The 22,500-nt window shown below is 47.0% G+C and overlaps 3 protein-coding genes and 1 non-coding gene across 12 annotated transcripts in view; 3 read left to right on the forward strand and 1 right to left on the reverse strand.

Annotated features, from left to right (window-relative positions):
* The window catches only part of prrc2b (proline-rich coiled-coil 2B), a 44,649-nt gene extending 40,232 nt beyond the window's left edge, over positions 1-4,417 (forward strand). For 7 of the 8 annotated variants that reach the window (XM_062554562.1, XM_062554564.1, XM_062554566.1 and 4 more), the window contains exons 28-31: positions 998-1,077; positions 1,557-1,641; positions 2,844-3,059; positions 3,304-4,417. In XM_062554562.1, coding sequence (XP_062410546.1) covers positions 998-1,077; positions 1,557-1,641; positions 2,844-3,059; positions 3,304-3,474 — 552 coding nt within the window. In that variant the 3' untranslated portion in view covers positions 3,475-4,417. Of the gene's footprint in view, positions 1-997; positions 1,078-1,556; positions 1,642-2,843; positions 3,084-3,303 lie in introns of all 8 variants that reach the window. The other variant, XM_062554568.1, reaches the window with a different exon arrangement.
* LOC134101548 (small nucleolar RNA SNORA71) lies at positions 1,286-1,412 on the forward strand. Its single transcript, XR_009941403.1, has one exon. It is a non-coding gene; the product is annotated as a small nucleolar RNA SNORA71 (small nucleolar RNA).
* Positions 4,418-11,247: 6,830 nt separating the features above from the next.
* On the forward strand, positions 11,248-15,396 carry LOC134101027 (endothelial differentiation-related factor 1 homolog). 2 transcript variants are annotated; one of them, XM_062554580.1, is made up of 6 exons: positions 11,248-11,459; positions 12,544-12,595; positions 13,221-13,381; positions 13,952-14,045; positions 14,526-14,622; positions 14,675-15,396. In XM_062554580.1, the coding sequence occupies exons 1-5, from the start codon at positions 11,382-11,384 to the stop codon at positions 14,585-14,587; spliced, it is 447 nt and encodes a 148-aa protein (XP_062410564.1). In that variant the 5' UTR covers positions 11,248-11,381; the 3' UTR covers positions 14,588-14,622; positions 14,675-15,396. The 2 variants fall into 2 exon arrangements, with proteins under 2 accessions (XP_062410564.1, XP_062410563.1); XM_062554579.1 differs by lacking the exon at positions 14,675-15,396 and having other exon boundaries at positions 14,526-14,661.
* A 21-nt stretch (positions 15,397-15,417) lies between these two features.
* Positions 15,418-22,500, reverse strand: part of dqx1 (DEAQ box RNA-dependent ATPase 1) — a 30,731-nt gene continuing 23,648 nt past the window's right edge. The window contains exons 11-12 of the mRNA XM_062554573.1: positions 22,330-22,500; positions 15,418-19,429 (exon numbers count right to left, since the gene is read on the reverse strand). The exon at positions 22,330-22,500 is cut by the window's right edge and continues 20 nt beyond it. Coding sequence (XP_062410557.1) covers positions 19,234-19,429; positions 22,330-22,500 — 367 coding nt within the window. The 3' untranslated portion in view covers positions 15,418-19,233. The remainder of the gene's footprint in view (positions 19,430-22,329) is intronic.

The following is a 22,500-nucleotide window of genomic DNA, read 5'->3' on the forward strand; positions in this document are numbered from 1 at the left end:
ATAATGATGCCCATCCCTACTGAACACTATAATCATAATGATGCCCATCCCTACTGAACACTATAATCATAATGATGCCCATCCCTACTGAACACTATAATCATAATGATGCCCATCCCTACTGAACACTATAATCATAATGATGCCCATCCCTACTGAACGCTATAATCATAATGATGCCCATCCCTACTGAACGCTATAATCATAATGATGCCCATCCCTACTAAACACTATAATCATAATGATGCCCATCCCTACTGAACACTATAATCATAATGATGCCCATCCCTACTAAACACTATAATCATAATGATGCCCATCCCTACTAAACACTATAATCATAATGATGCCTTCCCTACTGAACACTCGTACTACAAGTCAGTCCAGGTCTTCATCAGCAGCTCCGCTAGCTCCAACAGCACTGACGTTCTACATACAGTCTATGGTACTAGCAGGGCTGACGTTCTATATGCAGTCTATGGTACTAGCAGGGCTGACGTTCTATATGCAGTCTATGGTACTAACAGGGCTGGCGTTCTATATACAGTCTATGGTACTAACAGGGCTGACGTTCTATATGCAATCTATGGTACTAACAGGGCTGACGTTCTATATGCAGTCTATGGTACTAACAGGGCTGACGTTCTATATACAGTCTATGGTACTAACAGGGCTGACGTTCTATATACAGTCTATGGTACTAACAGGGCTGACGTTCTATATACAGTTTATGGTACTAACAGGGCTGACGTTCTATATACAGTCTATGGTACTAACAGTTCTATATATACACTGTATATAGTGTATGCTACTAACAGTTCTATACAGTCTATGGTACTGACGTTCTGTATATATAGTCTATGGTACTAACAGTACTGACATTCTATAGTCTATGGTACTAACAGTACTACTAACAGTTCTATATACAGTCTATGGTGCTAACCGTGTGAGACGCAGAGTGCTGATGTTTGTTCCGGCTTCTCCCCTTTGCTCCCAGGCATCTCAGGTGGACATGAAGGGATTCCAGTTCTCCGACAAGCCCAACCACTCCCCTGGCATCCCCGGAGGATCCTACAGGTGTGTGTGTGCGTGTGTGTGTGTGTGTGTGAAGATGTGCGGATCACAGCAATCCCGTTGGATTTGAGGCGTCCCGTAGGTTGAGGGTTGCGCTCACTCACTGTAGTTTGGACAAGTAGCTACACCTACACAAACTTCACAAACAAGAGCAAGAATCCATCATATCATATCATGAGCTCCCAGCATTGGTGTGAGGTCACTAGCAGCACCCTGTATCGAAAGTGGCTGTGGCGTGCTGGTTGCCAGGTCATTGATATTGCAGGAAGAGTGAGCTGAAAGTCTTTCCCGTGTTTGCTGGACCCTCTGTTCCTGACAAGCCCTGTATCTTTCACACATGTTTCTATTCTACAGCACTTATAGCAGAAATGTGCATGTGTAGCAGCAAGAATCCACTTACATCCTCGTCCTTAAATCTGTAGCAACTGTGTGTGTGTGTGTGATTTTTGGTCCAGCTTGTGACTCTAGTTGTGTTGTTTCAGGCCCGGTTCTGCTAGCCCCAGTGGGAAACCATCTGGACCTGGAGGCCCTGGTGTGGGCCCCCTACCCACCCACTACCAGCCACAGGTACAGCCCACTAAACAGCCACTCACAGGAACCAGACATATAGTACACACACAACAGGGGGTCCTATCTGCATATAGTACACACACAACAGGGTATCCTATCTGCATATAGTACACAATACACACACACACACACACACAACAGGGGGTCCTAACTGCATATAGTACACACACAACAGGGTATCCTATCTGCATATAGTACACACACAACAGGGTGTCCTAACTGCATATAGTACACTCACAGCAGGGTGTCCTAACTGCATATAGTACACTCACAGCAGGGTGTCCTAACTGCATATAGTACACACACACACAACACACACAACAGGGTGTCCTAACTGCATATAGTACACACACATAACACACACACACAACAGGGGTGTCCTAACTGCATATAGTACACAACACACACACAACAGGGTGTCCTAACTGCATATAGTACACACACACACAACACACACACAACAGGGGTGTCCTAACTGCATATAGTACACAACACACACACAACAGGGTGTCCTAACTGCATATAGTACACACACACAACACACACAACAGGGTGTCCTAACTGCATATATATAGTACACACACATAACACAAACACATAGCGTGTTTGTATTTTCAATAACGAGTGTAACGCGAGTTTGTATTTTTGATAACGAGTGTAATATGTGTTTGTATTTTTATAAGAAGTGTAACGCGTGTTAGTATTTTTGATAACGAGTGTAACGCGTGTTTGTATTTTTGATAACGAGTGTAACGAGTGTATTTTTGATAACGTGTGTAACGCGTGTTTGTATTTTTGATAACGCGTGTTAACATGTGTTTGTATTTTTATAAGAAGTGTAACACGTGTTAGTATTTTTGGTAACGCGTGTTTGTATTTTTGATAGCGCGTGTAACGCGTGTTTGTATTTTTGATAGCGCGTGTAACGCGTGTTTGTATTTTTGATGACGCGTGTAATGCGTGTTTGTATTTTTGATAAGGTGTGTAACGCGTGTTTGTATTTTTGATAACGCGTGTAACGAGTGTTTGTATTTTTGATAACGTGTGTAACGCGTGTTTGTATTTTTGATAACGTGTGTAACGAGTGTTGTATTTTTGATAAGGCGTGTAACGCGTGTTTGTATTTTTGATAACGTGTGTAACGCGTGTTGTATTTTTGATAACGCGTGTAACGCGTGTTTGCTTGGCGCTGCCCGCAGGTGCCCACTCCGCAGGGCAGCATGGTGATGCACATGCGGCCGCCCACGTCCGGCCCCTTCCCCAACCCCATCCAGCGGCCCGTCATGGCCGTTAGCAAGCCCGTCATTGTGCGCTCACCCCCCTACCCCAGTCCCGGTCGTGACCCCCCCCATGCCCACGCCAGCCCCCCCTCCGCCCCCGAGTCCAACACCAAGGGGCCCGAGGACGGCATGAAGGTGAGCCAGCCTCTCTCTGGATAGGTAATTCACCCCCTTCAGCCGTCACACCTCACACTCTCAATTCCAACTGTGCACTGATGACTGCAAAGTGTGTGAGTTGCAGTTTGTCAGTGTTTCATCATATTATAATATGCATTCTTTTGCATATTATAATATGCATGTTCTCTCTCTCTGTGTGTGTGTGTGTGTGTGTGTGTGTGTGTGTGTGTGTGTGTGTGTGTGTGTGTGTGTCTCCTCACAGAATAAGCCGCTACGGGATGGCAGGCCAACGGTGGGTGAGGGCAAGTCGTCTCCGTCTGCGGTGATGCCCACCAAGCTTCCCGACGCCTCCCTGCCCCCTGGCCAACCCAAACCAGCCCGCACCGGAGCCATCAAGCCCCAGGCAGTGAAGGTGGAGGAGAGCAAGGCCTAACCACAGAGGACCCCACCACCTCCTCCTCCACCTCCACCTCCTCTTCCAGAGGCTCACTATCCCACAACCACCGTCTCTCCTGTGTCTCACTCTCCTACTCTTCCTCATGGCCCCCCCCTTCCTCTTCCTCTGGGCCGTCCTGCCTGTTACAGCCACCAGGGCGGTGCCAAAGGACAAGCCACACCAACTCCGGGAAAAGACGAAGAGAAAAAGACAAAAAAAAAAAGGAATCGGATACTATTGCTGATCACATATAGAGATATAAAATATATATATATGCATAAATGTATACATATTATATATATATATAAATATATATATATATATAAATAAATACATAGACACAATAGTTTGGGACATTTCTAAGCAGACTCCTCAAGAATCCATCTTTTATTTATTAACATTTAAAGTCCATTTCAAGAGAATAATGTTAGCAAGAGGAAACGAGAAGAAGAAAAAAAGGAGAAAAAAAAGTCACGTTTTCTACGTTGGTCTCCATAAAGCGTGAACCCGCAGAAGGGGAGAGAAGTCGTGTGTGTGTCGGTCTCTCTCTCTCTCCCTCCTCTGCTGTCCATCCGCTCCTCCAAGCCTTTGCCAAAACGAGAGCGTACCGGCTCCCGTCTGGTGTGGAGACTTCCGCTGGCGCCAGAGAACGTGCCGGAAATACCCACCTGACTCTGATGCCGTCTGCCACCGCCAGAGAACGTGCCGGAATACCCACCTGACTCTGATGCCGTCGCCCGCCGCCGCCCCCTCTTGCCTTGGAGCGGAACTCCCGTGCGGCACCACGTCTCATGTTTTTTCCTTTGGACATTTTGACTGGTTACAGTGAATGGAGTTTTAACCCTCTCTCTCTCTTTCTTTACTTTTTAAATAATCAGCACCTACTTGCTCTATTAAAGGACACCTTTTATTCAATAAAAAAAAATCCTTCCAAACCAAATTTGAGGACGTTATTCTGTGTCCGTGTGGACGAAGTGACCCGGGTGAGGGCTCCGCCACACACGCCCATCCAGATCCCACAGGACAGACTGCTCAGAATAGAAACACGGAGAAAAAAAAAAGAAATCTTTTTTCAATGCTGTTCTTTCTCTTGCGTATTGTGTAAAAACAAGCAGACTTTGCTGTTTAAAAAAAAAAACAAGTTAAAAAAGCAGATATGATGCCTCTTGAAGCTTCTCTGGCGATGCGGTGTATGATGGGATGGCCGATGTGTTGAAGGCCAGTGAACGTGTGTTAGCCTCTTATGGAAAGCTGTGTATCTCAAGTCTGTGGACAATGTGTTGCCATGGTATGTGTTGCCATGGTATGTGTTCTCTGGACAAACCAAGCTTGTTGGGCGGGGGGGCGGGGGGGTGGGGGGAGGATTTGTTGGGAGTTTGATGACTGATCCCAGAGAATGATGGGCTGGACATGTTGCTCTATATTGCTTGATTTGGTTGTGTTTGCGTTCACATGAACTGCGGTCCGGCACTTTTCTGTCCCCCTAAACACACCACCCCAGGTGTCCCTCCTGGCGCTCTCTGGGACGCCATTTCCCTTGTTTTGTTTTGGGTTTTTTTCTTGTTATTTTCCACTCTCTGGGCTGTAGTCTTGATTACCTTTTTTTTTTTGAGCTGTACTAGGGTATGGTTTGTGATTTAGGTGTGTGTTGCGTAATCCCTGGATCCACTCCACAAAGGACACGGGGTGCAGGTGCAGGTGCAAGCAATAAACACGACCTGCCTGACATCAGAATCCAAATCAGGGTCCAAACACAGAGCTCCACCTTCTACATGCTGGAGAACTGAGGGAGTCTCTGCTGCCCATCTCACTTCCTCCCTCTCTCACACACACACACACACACACACACACACACACACAAATACACAAATACACACGCACACACACGTGGTTGCATCCGTGTGCTAGAGTAGGAAGGGCAGGGGCATTAGCAGGTGTCCTATAGCGGATCTCCTCCAGACCCTCTGGCGGGGTGTGTCCAGTTTGTATCATTTGTGTTTTCTGAAGAGGAAGAAGTGTTTCTGCCGTGCTGCTCACGTGTCCGTGTCCCCTACACTACAGTGTGTGTGTGTGCGTGTGCGTGTGTGTGTGTGTGTGTGTGTGTGCAGGCAGGAGCAGAACAGCCCGGAGGCGTCAGTCTCCTGTCTAGCTCACTCATTTACAGAAGGAAATGTCGGAAAAAAAAACACAAATATTCAAATGGTATTTGTTCAAATGTTACTTTTGCTCTGACCTGGTGGCCAGCTTGTGTACTCTTGAGTTGTGTTCTGCAGGATGTGTGTGCTGCTCCAGCAGCCTTCTCTGTGTGTGTGTGTGTGTGTGTGTGTGTGTGTGTGTGTGTGTGTGTGTGTGTGTGTGTGTGCAGGCAGGAGCAGAACAGCCCGGAGGCTTGTGTACTTTTGAGTTGTGTTTTGCAGGATATGTGTAACACCTTCTAGTTGGTCTCCGTGTGTGCGCCACATCGAGCTCTTCCCTGTGACCCTCGCACCAGGAACCGCTCTGATGGCTGCACAAGCGTCACACACACACACACACACACACACACACACACACACACACACACACACACACTTCTGCCCTTCAGCTTGTCTGTGTAGACTTGTATTTAAAGGGCCAGCTATGGATATTTTACTGTTGATGCTTTCTTTCCCCCCCCCCATATTTAATTTTGTTTAAAAGGACCAGTGATTTCCTCTGAAGCTGATCCTTCGCGCCTATTTATCCCTTACTGTTGTTTATCCTTTCAAATATGTGATTATATTTGCCCTTTTCTTGTTAAAGATCTCCTTGAGAGAAAATAAAGCAGGTTGTGCTTTCTAAAAAATATTTCAGTTGTACAAAGTGGTGTTTGTCTGGGGTTGCACATCATTGCTTCTCTTATAAAACTTAATTTAATATGACCAAGCTACACATTTTGGACACATTTGAAACTCTAGACTATATGTAGAACTATGATTGGGACTAAGTCAAAATTACAGACTGTATCAGAAGTCGGATACACTGACACCGTAATACCGTAATACCGAGGGCTTCGGCAGCAAAGAAAAGTTTCCTCGTGACGTCATTATATTGCTGAATTCCGAGCGTTCCTTCCTCGGCAGATAAGACCACCCTGTTGTGGGCGCCTGAGGGAGCTTTGTCTTTATGCGAAAACGGAAGGTAACGTATTCGTCTCCTCGGATTTAACATTTTATGTTCATTGTGCATGTGAAGTATTCATAGGAAACAATCGTGCTAGGCTAAGCGATGGGGCGTGCAACCTTTGTTAAAGAGCTTTCTTAAAGCGGAAGTGCTCACCTTTGATGAAGTTGCCGTGGAGTTGAAAATGTTTGCGATGGCAATAAATCAGTCGCTCAGCCGACAGCGATTGGTCCTCCGTTTTGGGACAGAGGTTGCGTTTAGTTTGCGATCCTACACCTTCGATTTATATAGATTCTGGAAAAGTAGGCCTAATGTTTCATTTGGCTATCTAGCCTAGGCGCTGGATATTGTTGCGCGAGATCTAAGGAAATAGACAAATGGCAAGTTACAGCAACCGAAACACGGGAAATATTCTCAAATTATTATCTGCAGCCGTAGTAGTCTTGGCAAAATGGACATAATATGGCATGGATATTACACAACAATGAGTGTAGCAATGGCTGCAGCTATGGTAGTTTTTCATTGCGTGTGTTGTTGCCTAGTTTGTGTTCTGCCAAATGAGCTCGGCTGCGATTTGTTTTTGCAGGATGTCTGTTAAAGGGAGACCGAATGAAGGGTTAATGATGATGCAGGAACTGGATGATCGCCTGAAGGAGCAAATAGACAAGCTGGAACACATCCGCCTCTCTGTCGGAGAGCTCAAGGAGAGCCTCTCCGGGGTGGGTAGCATGCGCATGTGTAGGAGAGCTCAAGTCTCCGTGTGGGGGGTATCATATCAGGTATGCATAGGAGAGCCTCTCCGTGTGGTGGTGGGGGGGAGGCCTGTAGGCCTGTAGGCCTATCATATCAGGTATGCGTAGGAGAGTCTCTCCGGGGTGGGTGGATTTGGCCCGGATAGCTTTTTATATTGTAAACGTGTTTGCGATTTAGAAATGGTGTGATTGAATGGGCATGTTTATTTTCAACGTTCAGAACTCAATAAATTATAATTTATTGATTTGGGTGCAAGTTACTTAAAGGCTCATACTACTCTGAAAGAACGAACCATTCATGATTTCTTGTGGGAATGTGTTCTTGCTTGCTATCCTGACAGCCAGAATGTCATCGCCTGCTGTGGTATTTGACAGGCCTGCGTGTTGACTCCATGCGCTGGCTATAAGCTCTAGTCAACGGAACAGAGCACCTGATCTGCACAGCTGGAGGGAGCAGTAACACTTCTGACCAATACAGTTTCACTCAGACCTGCACAAACCCACTCAGGACAGGGGCAGAGTAACACTTCTGACCAATACAGTTTCACTCAGACCTGCACAAACCCACGCAGGGGCAGAGTAACACTTCTGACCAATACAGTTTCACTCAGACCTGCACAAACCCACTCAGGACAGGGGCAGAGTAACACTTCTGACCAATACAGTTTCACTCAGACCTGCACAAACCCACTCAGGACAGGGGCAGAGTAACACTTCTGACCAATACAGTTTCACTCAGACCTGCACAAACCCACGCAGGGGCAGAGTAACACTTCTGACCAATACAGTTTACTGTATCACTGTCAGACTGCACAAACCCACTCAGGGTTCATTTCGGTCACGTCCTTGTTACCCCCCCTAATGGCCAGACCTATTGCCCCTGGCAACCAAATCCAGGTCCCCCCCAGCACCCCAGGACTTGTTCCACGATGTTCTGTGTTCTCTGTTCTGTGCTCTCTGTTCTCCACTCTCTGTTCTCCACTGTGTTCCTGTTCTGTGTTCTGTGCTCTCTGTTCTGTGCTCTCTGTTCTCCACTGTGTTCCTGTTCTGTGTTCTGTGCTCTCTGTTCTCCACTGTGTTCTGTGTTCTCTGCTCTCCACTGTGTTCTGTGTTCTCTGCTCTCCACTGTGTTCCTGTTCTGTGTTCTGTGTTCTCCGCTGTGTTCTGTGTTCTGTGTTCTGTGTTCTCTGTTCTGTGCTCTCTGTTCTCCACTGTGTTCCTGTTCTGTGTTCTGTGTTCTGCGCTGTGTTCTGTGTTCTCTGCTCTATGTTCTCTGTTCTCCGCTGTGTTCTGTGTTCTCTGTTCTCTGTTCTGTGCTCTCTGTTCTCCACTGTGTTCTGCGCTGTGTTCTGTGTTCTCCACGGTTCAGCAGGTCTGAGGTGTTGGCAGGGCTTATGGGGGGAGCTGGGGGTGCGGGTATCCTGGTCACTTCTCTACACACAATGGGCTCTACAGTATTAAGACGCATAATGCTTCTACACTTCTCTGCCTGTTCTCTCTCTCTTCTCAGAGCTCCGCCAGAGACCTGAAGCAGTCCATTGGAGAACATGTGGACTGGCTGAGTGACCTGACGGAGCGAGTGGAGACTCTCCAGGTGAACACCACCGTGTTTGTGCAGGTGAGCAACACTCACACCTCTCCAGGTGAACACCACCGTGTTTGTGCAGGTGAGCAACACTCACACCTCTGCAGCTGCACCAGAGATCCCTGATACTGTCCTCCGCTTTAAACCTCTGGCCACATCACAAGCAGCTGCCCTCTCACCCTCCAGCTGTAGCCGCAGTGCATGATGCAGCCTACATGTGCCTGGTGTTGTTTTCAATATCATACATGTTTAGTTTTCATTTTCATTCATTTAGAAAATCATTTACAGTCCTCTCTCTCCTCATGGTTGTGTTGATGATGATGATGATGCCCTAGTTGTCCAGTGAGTGTGTGTTGTGTGTCTCTGCAGATGAACACATGGTTGTGATGATGATGATGATGGCGTGTGTTGTCCAGTGAGCTTGTGTTGTGTTGCGTGTACATGGTTGTGATGATGATGATGATGATGATGATGATGATGATGGCGTGTGTTGTGTGTGTTGTGTGTTGTGTGTTGTGTGTTGTGTGTCTCTGCAGATGAACACATGGTTGTGTTGATGATGATGGTGTGTGTGTTGTGTGTTGTGTGTCTCTGCAGATGAACACAAAGCCGCGCTCCTTTAAGGGCACGCGTGTGTTGTGTTGTGTGTGTCTGCAGATGAACACATGGTTGTGATGATGATGATGATGATGATGATGGTGTGTGTTGTGAGTTGTGTGGTGTGTGTCTGCAGATGAACACATGGTTGTGATGATGATGATGATGATGATGATGGTGTGTGTTGTGTGTTGTGTGGTGTGTGTCTGCAGATGAACACATGGTTGTGATGATGATGATGATGATGATGAGTGTGTGTTGTGTGTCTCTGCAGATGAACACAAAGCCGCGCTCCTTTAAGGGCACGCGTGTCCGGCGCCAGTCCTCTCGCTGCGGCCGCGCTCACCTGGCGGACGACGCCCAGTCTGAGTACGGATGGTCACCCATGCGCACCCGGCGCAACAGCGACGCCGCCTCAGAGATGTCCTGTGCCTGGTAACCCTGGCAACCACAGAGCTGCCTCCGCGCTTGAGCAGCCACGTGAACGCAGCGCACTCCACTCATGACCTTCCATGACATCAGATTCCAAATCCAACCTGCACACCTCCACCAGCCCTGTCTCTACTGCACCTCCACCAGCCCTGTCTCTACTGCACACCTCCACACCTCCACCCAGCCCTGTCTCTACTGCACACCTCCACCCAGCCCTGTCTCTACTGCACACCTCCACCCAGCCCTGTCTCTACTGCACACCTCCACCCAGCCCTGTCTCTACTCCACACCTCCACCCAGCCCTGTCTCTACTCCACACCTCCACCAGCCCTGTCTCTACTGCACACCTCCACCCAGCCCTGTCTCTACTCCACACCTCCACACCTCCACCAGCCCTGTCTCTACTGCACACCTCCACACCTCCACCAGCCCTGTCTCTACTGCACCTCCACACCTCCACCAGCCCTGTCTCTACTGCACACCTCCACACCTCCACCCAGCCCTGTCTGTACTCCACACCTCCACCCAGCCCTGTCTGTACTCCACACCTCCACCCAGCCCTGTCTCTGCTGCCTTGCCGCTTAATGAAATCCATTGTTTATCCTGTAACACGTTTTGGGCGCTGATGTGCATCCTGTTGGCAGTGCGGAGGCCTTTAGAATCAGATGCTCTTCAACGACCGCCATTAATGATGAACACGGGACCGGAGTATCAGTACCAGTGGTGTCAGAAGCATCAGTGCTGCACACATTAATGATGAACACGGGACCGGAGTATCAGTAGCCTATCAGTGGTATCAGAAGCATCAGTGCTGCACACATCCAACTATCCAGCTGGGGACCAATTCTGTCTTTTGTTTTGTTGGTTTGTTACAAGTAGGCCTATTGTCATGCTTCTTTGTTGTAAATCAAAACAAAAAGGGGAATCATTTCTGATGCAATAAACATACAATAAACACAGTTTCAAAGGCTGTATTTGTCCAACATTTGACCAACATTGTTGTGTGGCAATTCAAGTTTCTATTCTATTCTATGAACTCACTCAGCTACAGAAATACATTCATCACATTCACATTCATGTGATGAGTTAGTCTACCCTCATTTTTAAGCTCCGTTGCAGATCTGTATCAGTGGGAATAGTTTTTAAGAGCATTCCAGAAAGTTCTGCATGCATGTGTGCTTGCGGTCCTCTACTCCCGCAGGCCTGTGTTTTTAAACAGTCGGGGACTTCCCATGAGGGGCGGTGTTTGTTGTGACGTTTTGAACTACAGTGAAACTGCTGGACGGTGAAGTGCCGTCTTCTTGGACATAACAATCCGAAGATTTTGAACGCGGCGTAAATCCTCCCACGGCTTTTTGTGTATATATTGCTTTAGCTATTTAACTTATTTGGAAACAATGGCCGAAAGCGACTGGGATTCTGTGACTGTCTTGAGGAAGAAAGGCCCGTCGTCAACGCAGGCGAAATCAAAGCAGGTAGTTCGCGTCAGTGTAGCAAGCTAGCCAAACATAGCCTAGCATTGTGGAGGTTAGGGAATCATGCGGGAAGGTTCGAAACCTGCGCTCGGCTGTAGCCTCTGCCCGAGCAGGCAGGCTTGCTAGTAAATGTCGGGGACTTGACACATATCGCAGGGCCACTCTTGGCTCACGACTGGGAGGTAAAAAAAACAATCATACACAATTGGAATTTTTTATTTCTATTTGTTTTCTGTTACTAACCGATATGCTTAACATTGCAGACAGAGATGGTGGCGTAACGTAAGTCTGGTGTTTTATCCTGGTTTTATCCTTGCTACACCAATCAAAAGTGTGTGGCTCACTAGGGTACAGGATGTGTATTCATCACGAATACATATTTTCGGTAGGCTACTCAGTAAGTTAACATCAGAGGGTTGTCAACAACATGCGAGTTATAGGCTAACAAAACTACAAGTTCAAGTTTAAGTTTACGAATGGCTTTGTTCCAATTTGAGGCAGTTTAGCTTGTCGTTGACGTTGGATCAATGCATCCCTGATTCGAACTCTCACAGAACTAGCTAAAGAGATTGCGTCATGCTTTGATCAAATGCCCCAAATGACGATTAAAACCATAGACTATTCTATATAGCCTACAGTCTATGATTAGAACAGCCACCAAAGGAGTCCGCTGAACCACAAACTTTACTATGTAGGAATCTCTAATATCTGTATCGACTTGACAACCTCTGCCTTAAGATCTTACTAACGGTGAATTTAGATGTTACTTTACAGTATTGTTTTTATTACTGTAGATGAACCCCGTTTAAGCTATACTACTAAATATTTTATTCAATATATCATTCATTCATAAGAATTTCATTATGTCACAACCTCCCTGCCTGTGGCCCTGACATAACGTTGCTTATATTACTGAAGTCCCGAATTGATCTCAAACGGCAAAGACGGTTCATGATGACAACACGCACCTGCTGGTTCCTGATACGGGCAGCTCACTTTTGAAGTAGTTCAGCATACATCAACGCCAGGATGTACCTTTCAGTTGTGTGGATGCTCAATAGAATTGCTATTTTTTATTTTGCAGGCCATAACAGCGGCACAGAGACGTGGTGAAGAAGTGGAAACCTCAAAGAAATGTGAGGCCAACTTTGTTTTCCTGATCTATCTTTAACACATCACACACACCACTTTTGGGATCAGGGCTTTGTACTGGCACGGGTGCATCACACACTCCACTAATTGGGATCAGGGCTTTGTATTGGCACGGCCCGGGCGCATCACAGACATACCGCAGTGGATGATAATCAGAACACATGGATCTGTTTATGCGGTTGCCATCAGGGCTCAAAATTAGCACCAGCCACCAGCCAAATGCTGGTAAATGTTGAAGTTGGCTGGTAGATTTCAGACAGAAAATGCATATTTCCTATTGAATGGCTGGTGGATTTCACCAGTTCATCTGTCTCTGGCTGGTAGATATTCACATTTCAAAAAGTTAATTTTGACCCCTGGTTGCCATGCAACATTGCTTAATATGTTGCCCCGTGTGTATCACCTTCAGAGCTTTAGAACAGCTGTTTAGAACAGCGCAGCTTCTCTGCACCAAAGATGACGCGTACGCAGGGAGTTCTCAAGCCACTCAAGGTCAACGGCAAGTGTTGTTTTCCCTCAGAGTATGCTCTGTATCCAAGTTGAGGTGTGTGTGTGTGTGTGTGTGTGTGTGTGTGTGTGTGTGTGTGTGTGTGTGTGTGTACACCCTAGGGGCTGCGGGCCAGAACAAGCAGCACCTGGTGACCAAGAACACGGCGAAGCTGGACCGGGAGACGGAGGAGCTGCATCACGTCAGGGTTCCGCTGGAGGTCGGCAAGGTCATCCAGCAGGGCCGCCAGAACAAGGGGCTCACGCAGAAGGACCTCGCCACGGTACACACAAACACACACACACACACACACACACACACAGGGCTCACGCAGAAGGACCTGGCCACGGTACACACACACACACACACACACACACACAGGGCTCACGCAGAAGGACCTGGCCATGGTACACACACACACACACACACACACATAGGGCTCACGCAGAAGGACCTGGCCACGGTACACACACACACACACACAGGGCTTACGCAGAAGGAACTGGCCACGGTACACACACACACACACACACACACACACACACACACACAGGGCTCACGCAGAAGGACCTGGCCACGGTACACACACACACACACACACACACACACAGGGCTCACGCAGAAGGACCTTTAAGAGGACGATAGTGATGCATTGGGCGTTTAGCAACATCATTATCAGCTGTTTGAGTGGCTTGGCCACGGTGCACACACACACACACACACACACACACACACACAGGGCTCACGCAGAAGAACCTTTAAGAGGACGATAGTGATGCATTGTTTAGCAACATCATTATCAGCTGTTTGAGTGGCCCAGCAGCTTCAGTTTCTGATGTCTGTCTCATCACAGAAAATCAACGAGAAACCTCAGGTCATCGCGGACTACGAGTGCGGAAAGGCCATCCCCAGCAACCAGGTCATGGGCAAGATCGAGAGAGCCATCGGTGGGTAGCTCTTTATATATAACAGGTTGTAGACTGTATATTAAGTGTATATAGTAGTCATTGGTTGGTAGCACTTTATATATAACAGGTTGTAGACTGTATATTAAGTGTATATAGTAGTCATTGGTTGGTAGCACTTTCCCACCTTGTCAAATATGTTCTTTTAATGTGTCCCTTTATGATGCATGTTTCCATGTTTCTATGGTTACATGTGGAACCCTTGTGTCTATTGTCATGTTTCTATGGTTACATGTGGAACCCTGCACTACACTCACCCAGAGCCATGTATCTATATGGCTCTGCACTCACCGTGTCTCTTGTCATGTTTCTATGGTTACATGTGGAACCCTGTGCTTCACTCACTGTATCTTTTATCATGTTTCTATGGTTACGTGTGGAATCCTGTGTGTCTCTGGTCATGTTTCTATGGTTACGTGTGGAACCTTGCGCTCCACTCACCGTGTCTCTTGTCATTTGAAGGGCTGAAGCTACGTGGGAGGGATATTGGACAACCCCTCGAAGCAAAGCCAAAAAAGAAATGAAAACTAAAGCCTCGCAAGGCAGCCCCTGCCTGCACCTGACCACACACACCCTGACACACCCACACACACGTCCTCACCTGACCACACCTGACCACACACACCCTGACACACCCACACACACGTCCTCCACCTCCCCTCACGCCCCCGTCCCTGGACCATGTGGTCCTTCATCCCTGTCTTCCCATCCAGGTGCCTCACGCCCCCACACCCACACCCACACACCTCACCCTTAACCCCCTGGGCTGCCCCTCCCCGCCCCGCCCCTCCCCTCCTGTTGGGTGGGCGTCTGACCTGGTGCCCCCCCCCTCCCCTCCCCTCCCCTCCTGTTGGGTGGGTGTCTGACCTGGTGCCCCCCCCTACCCTCCCCTCCCCTCCTGTTGGGTGGGCGTCTGACCTGGTGCTCCCCTGCATTCCCAGCTGTTGCATTAAATGATGAGCTGAGTGGAGGTCCGTTTCCTCCTCTCACACACACACACACACACACACACACCAATTAGTACGCTGCATAATGTGGAAAAAAATCTCAAAGTGCTGTGATCTTTTGGTAAATATTTTGCTTTGGCACGTTTTTTTTTTTTTTTTTTTCCCTTGTCGTTTTGGGGAAGCAGAATGCTGAATTTGTCATGACATTTGATTGTTGATGTTGCCTTGGTTTAGTTGGTTAATTTGACCGCATGCTCTGTCCGTTTTAGTACTGCTTGACTCTGGCCTTCTAACCCATCTCCAGCTTGGGTCAAAGTTCAAAGTATGATGGACATTTCCTTTACTGGTAGCTTTGTTTGGGGGCTAATAAAGTTTGAAACATTTGGCAAAAACTTTGTACAGTTCAGTCATTTATGAATGCATTTTAATGGACGCAGTATAGCTAACTAAGACGATATGGTATACCACACTCGTCAGCAGATACAAGGTTTTTATTTTTCCAAGTTCCAACTTCCAACTGCAACATATATATTTTGATTCCCATAATTTACACACAAAAATATCAGGGTTTTTAAAACAATAGAGAAAATTTCTGAGGCAAAAAGACAAACAGTACAAACCAAACTGAATTCAATGGAACATCATACAAAATGGCCTAAAATGGGCCCCATGAAAGCCCAGAGTGAGTGGACTACCAGCATATGTGTTCAAAAAACATTTGAATTTTGCAATCCAATTCTACTTTTAGCCAATCTTGAATGTTTTAGGCCCTCCTGTCAAACAAGGCAGACGTTCTGATGGATGTAGTCTGTATATGGCTCATAGGTGAACCCATGCTAAAGTTGACTGAGAAGAGGACCAGATAGATAGATACTTTATTATTGATTCCCAAGGGGAAACATAAAATCATCTTTTGGAAACTGATCTTAATGCCCCAAGTAAAACAAAATGAGGAAATATCCAACCTTTAAGGACACCAATTTCTCAGTGAAGATCAACTTCCAAAAGATGATTTTATATTCCTCTTTTTAGTCAACTTAAGCATGGGTTCAAAAGCCTATGTGCCTCACTGTATAATTATATGGATGTAGTTCTCAGGCAGAAGGTCAGGCGAAGACTCGTATAACATACAGAAATAACCTGAAATGAGACGTGGTGTATCAACTGCCACATGAACATGATTTAAAACTGACACATGACAGCCATAATCTCATTTCACTACAAGTATGGAATAGGGAAGTAGGGAATGTCTACGGTATTACGGTTTGGGCCTATACAGCTATGGTCAGTCTTTATGGTTTGGGCCTATACAGCTATGGTCATTCCGGTTTGATTTTGCGATCATGTTCTTTACATCAACATCATCCAAACAGGCTTGAAACCACTCAGAGCTATGATCCTGGGTTGTGAAAAAAAGCTTTTCTGTCAGCAGAAATGTTTTTAAAAACCGGCCTGCTCTGAACTCTCGGACGCCATGGCGACACTCGACTTGGACATCATCTCCCGTCCTCTCAGGAAGCCACGCCCACCTCAGGGGAGCATTCCGATATCAGCTCTCCCAATACCGCCACCTCAGTGTGAAAGACGAGAACGATCTCAAGTGGCAGAACACCGCTGGAATCCTACGGTCTTCTATGAGGCTTACCCGCCCGGCACGAACACAGCAAACAGCACAGCTACATCAGCATCACCAAACGGTGTGTATTCTGCGCATCTCGTGTGTGTGTGTTCTTTGATTGCATCTTGTGAGAGAAAATTCATGACACATTAAAACATCATTTCAGAAGGCTGCTGGCTGCTGGCTGCTTGAGTAGAAGTCGTGGCGGTGTGAGAGTTGAGTGTGGGACTCGATTATATTGTTCTGCTTATCGGTGCATGAAAGAAGTGCATGCTGGGTTGTCCCCACCCACCTCCTCCATGCTAACAAACAGAAATTCTTGGATCGCTTCCGCTACGCAGAACCGCTGAGACGGAAAACGTACGCAGAACCGCTGAGAAGGAAAACGTTATTATTTATTACGATGGAAATGTGTGTGACATGAGCAGCATCTGCAGACCTTCTGTATTGCACCTTCACCCAGAGGACGGACACACACACACACACACACACACACACACACACACACACACACACACACACACACACACACACACACACACACACACACACACACACACACACACACACACACACACACACACACACAACGCCTCCGAGACCTCTGGCTCCTACACCACATTAGACATAAAGGCCTTTAGCGCTCTGGCTAACGCACCACATTAGACACAAAGGCCTTTAGCGCTCTAGCTAACGCGCCACATTACACAGAAAGGGCTTTAGCGCTCTGGCTAACGCACCACATTAGACACAAAGGCCTTTAGCGCTCTGGCTAACGCGCCACATTACACAGAAAGGGCTTTAGCGCTCTGGCTAACGCACCACATTAGACATAAAGGGCTTTAGCGCTCTGGCTAACGTACCACATTAGACATAAAGGGCTTTAGCGCTCTGGCTAACGCACCACATTAGACATAAAGGCCTTTAGCGCTCTGGCTAACGTACCACATTAGACATAAAGGGCTTTAGCGCTCTGGCTAACGCACCACATTAGACACAAAGGCCTTTAGCGCTCTGGCTAACGCGCCACATTACACAGAAAGGGCTTTAGCGCTCTGGCTAACGCACAACATTAGACACAAAGGCCTTTAGCGCTCTGGCTAACGCGCCACATTACACAGAAAGGGCTTTAGCGCTCTGGCTAACGCACCACATTAGACATAAAGGGCTTTAGCGCTCTGGCTAACGTACCACATTAGACATAAAGGGCTTTAGCGCTCTGGCTAACGCACCACATTAGACATAAAGGGCTTTAGCGCTCTGGCTAACGCACCACATTAGACATAAAGGGCTTTAGCGCTCTGGCTAACGTACCACATTAGACATAAAGGGCTTTAGCGCTCTGGCTAACGCACCACATTAGACATAAAGGGCTTTAGCGCTCTGGCTAACACGCTCTGGTGGCTCAGGGCCCTGAATATCAATCCTGTCTCCACCAGGGGGCGTCATGATGCTCATGGTGGAGAAAAGGCAGAAGATGATCTAACCACAAGCCCCTTTCACACTGACCGAATTTAACGCTAAATCAGCCGGATTTAACGTTAAGGCTGTTCCTTTCACACTGACTGACACGGGGAGGGGAGTCAACCCGCCTCGGCAATTGAACCCGTCTTGGGGGGTAGTATTATTGCCGAGGCGGGCTCAATGTGAAAGGAAAAGGTCAACCCCGCTATTAGGGGTGTGTGACTGATGACGTATTTGGCAAGGCAGGAGGTTAAAATACAGGAAACACACCAGAGACAAGGACAACTTTAGCTGCTGTGTCCATAGATATTTTTACGCTGAGAGTGCCCTGAACCTCCTTTTCTCAGCGCTTCGGTCAAGTGTTTATTGTTGCTATAATGCTAGCTAACTAGCCAACGAGCTAACTGAAATGGCAGCAGTCGTTCAGGACTTAGCACACTAAAATATAACTTCGACAGACAAAAGGACCTCATTTGGCATTCAAATATCACAACAAGTGGCCTGCCATCATTTGGAAACTAAACCACGTAGCACTAGCATGACAGTTGTGTTTATCAGTTTATCTCCGAGGTCCAAGGCATGCTTAACGTCATTGTTCACTCCCAAATTGCGTGTGACGTGCTGCTAAGCAACGCCTCCCAAAACTCGCCTCTGAACTCGGCTTCAGCTCTGGCGTCAGGCAACCCAGGACCAAAACACGTCTACCTTTCACACTGCGAACTCCCCCTGAACCCGCTATTTCTTAAACGCTAATGTATCGTTTCTCAGTCTGAAAAGGGCTACAGTGTGACACTGCATAGTTACGCATTTCTATGGAACCACACTCTGTATGGCTTAACCAGGTCTCTCAAGAAAGATCAGATGAAAACCTCTCAAAAAAGATCAGATGAAAACCTCTTCCATCAGCAATGTCCTCCCTCCACCCCTCTACTTCTGAAGCAGAGTGTTTGTGTTTAAAAAATAATGTTTCAGTTCAACCCTGATGGTTTCACACTTAAAGGAGGTGCTTGTAGAACGGCTTCCTCAAGTGCAGGCGTTTACAGGAGCGCGTGGAACAGCTCCACTGGGGAGGTGTGGAACGGAAGGTCCAGTTTGTTCCCCCAGAGTGCACTGCAGGCCCAGCGCGGGGTTCCGTGGGGCGTCACTGGATCAGGCACATCTCCGTGCTCACCTGGTTCCGCGGGTCGGATGACCCTTCACCTCTGGCCTTTGCCCCTTCCTCAGCTCCCTCGGGGTTGTCGGGGGGCAAGAGGCTCTGCCGCAGCTCCATCAGGAAGTCTCTGCCCTCACTGGACGGAAGGTTGCCAAGGTAATACTGAGGGGCCAGCTCCACCAACCTGCAGCGGGCACAAAGACACAGCGGGCACTGAAGTACAGGCAGCGTTGGCATCACATCAACACACCAACATGGCATCACATTAACACACCAACATGGCATCACATTAACACACCAACATGGCATCACATTAACACACCAACATGGCATCACATTAACACACCAACATGGCATCACATTAACACACCAACATGGCATAACACACCAACATGGCATCACATTAACACACCAACATGGCATCACATTAACACACCATGCCAACATGGCATCACATTAACACACCAACATGGCATCACATCAACACACCAACATGGCATCACATCAACACACCAACATGGCATCACATTAACACACCAACATGGCATCACATTAACACACCAACATGGCATCACATTAACACACCATGCCAACATGGCATCACATCAACACACCAACATGGCATCACATCAACACATGGCATCAGATTAACACACCAACATGGCATCACATTAATTAATACACCAACATGGCATCACACCAACACACCAACATGGCATCACATTAACACACCATGCCAACATGGCATCACATTAACACACCAACATGGCATCACATCAACACACCAACATGGCATCACATTAACACACCAACATGGCATCACATCAACACACCAACATGGCATAACACACCAACATGGCATCACATTAACACACCAACATGGCATCACATTAACACACCAACATGGCATCACATCAACACACCAACATGGCATCACATCAACACACCAACATGGCATCACATTAACACACCAACATGGCATCACATTAACACACCAACATGGCATCACATTAACACACCATGCCAACATGGCATCACATCAACACACCAACATGGCATCACATCAACACATGGCATCAGATTAACACACCAACATGGCATCACATTAATTAATACACCAACATGGCATCACACCAACACACCAACATGGCATCACATTAACACACCATGCCAACATGGCATCACATTAACACACCAACATGGCATCACATCAACACACCAACATGGCATCACATTAACACACCAACATGGCATCACATTAACACACCAACATGGCATCAGATTAACACACCAACATGGCATCACATTAACACACCATGCCAACATGGCATCACATTAACACACCAACATGGCATCAGATTAACACACCAACATGGCATCACATTAACACACCAACATGGCATCAGATTAACACACCAACATGGCATCACATTAACACACCAACATGGCATCACATTAACACACCAACATGGCATCACAACACACCAACATGGCATCACATTAACATGGCATCACATCAACACACCAACATGGCATCACATCAACACACCAACATGGCATCACATTAACACACCAACATGGCATCACATTAACACACCAACATGGCATCACATTAACACACCAACATGGCATCACATTAACACACCAACATGGCATCACATTAACACACCATGCCAACATGGCATCACATTAACACACCAACATGGCATCACATCAACACACCAACATGGCATCACATTAACACACCAACATGGCATCACATCAACACACCATGCCAACATGGCATCACATTAACACACCAACATGGCATCACATTAACACACCAACATGGCATCACATTAACACATGGCATCACATTAACACACCAACATGGCATCACATCAACACACCATGCCAACATGGCATCACATTAACACACCAACATGGCATCACATTAACACACCAACATGGCATCAGATTAACACACCAACATGGCATCACATCAACACATGGCATCACATTAACACACCAACATGGCATCACATTAACACACCAACATGGCATCACATTAACACACCATGCCAACATGGCATCACATTAACACACCAACATGGCATCACATCAACACACCAACATGGCATCACATTAACACACCAACATGGCATCACATCAACACACCATGCCAACATGGCATCACATTAACACACCAACATGGCATCACATTAACACACCAACATGGCATCACATTAACACATGGCATCACATTAACACACCAACATGGCATCACATTAACACACCAACATGGCATCACATTAACACATGGCATCACATTAACACACCAACATGGCATCACATTAACACACCAACATGGCATCACATTAACACACCAACATGGCATCACATTAACACACCAACATGGCATCACATTAACACACCATGCCAACATGGCATCACATTAACACACCAACATGGCATCACATCAACACACCAACATGGCATCACATTAACACACCAACATGGCATCACATTAACACACCAACATGGCATCACATTAACACATGGCATCACATTAACACACCAACATGGCATCACATTAACACACCAACATGGCATCACATTAACACACCAACATGGCATCACATTAACACACCAACATGGCATCACATCAACACACCAACATGGCATCAGATTAACACACCAACATGGCATCACATTAACACACCAACATGGCATCACATTAACACACCATGCCAACATGGCATCACATTAACACACCAACATGGCATCACATTAACACACCATGCCAACATGGCATCACATTAACACACCAACATGGCATCACATTAACACACCAACATGGCATCACATTAACACATGGCATCACATCTACACACCATGCCAACATGGCATCACATTAACACACCATGCCAACATGGCATCACATTATTGCATCTCCGAGCACACCTCTGTCTGAGCCACAATTCTGATTTACACTGGTCATTTTTGAAGTTGTAAATATAAGAAAACAAAGTATTTAAAGTGACCTGTTCAGAGACTGGACACTGAGCACTAGGGTGGGATCAGACCCTGGAGACGGATGCTTACATGTGGGGGTGTATCTCGGAGACGGTGCGGATGCAGTTGTCGTGGGAGATGGTGAAGTCGTGGTACAGCACCCAGGTGGGCGGGGCAGGCTGCGGCCGGCGGCAGCGGTACAAGGAGAACCGGTGCAGGTGAGCAACGTGACGGTGCGTCAACAGCAGGTAGTTACCTGAG

The sequence above is a fragment of the Sardina pilchardus genome, chromosome 14 (genome assembly GCF_963854185.1).
Source record: "Sardina pilchardus chromosome 14, fSarPil1.1, whole genome shotgun sequence".
NCBI classification, from domain to species: domain Eukaryota; kingdom Metazoa; phylum Chordata; class Actinopteri; order Clupeiformes; family Clupeidae; genus Sardina; species Sardina pilchardus.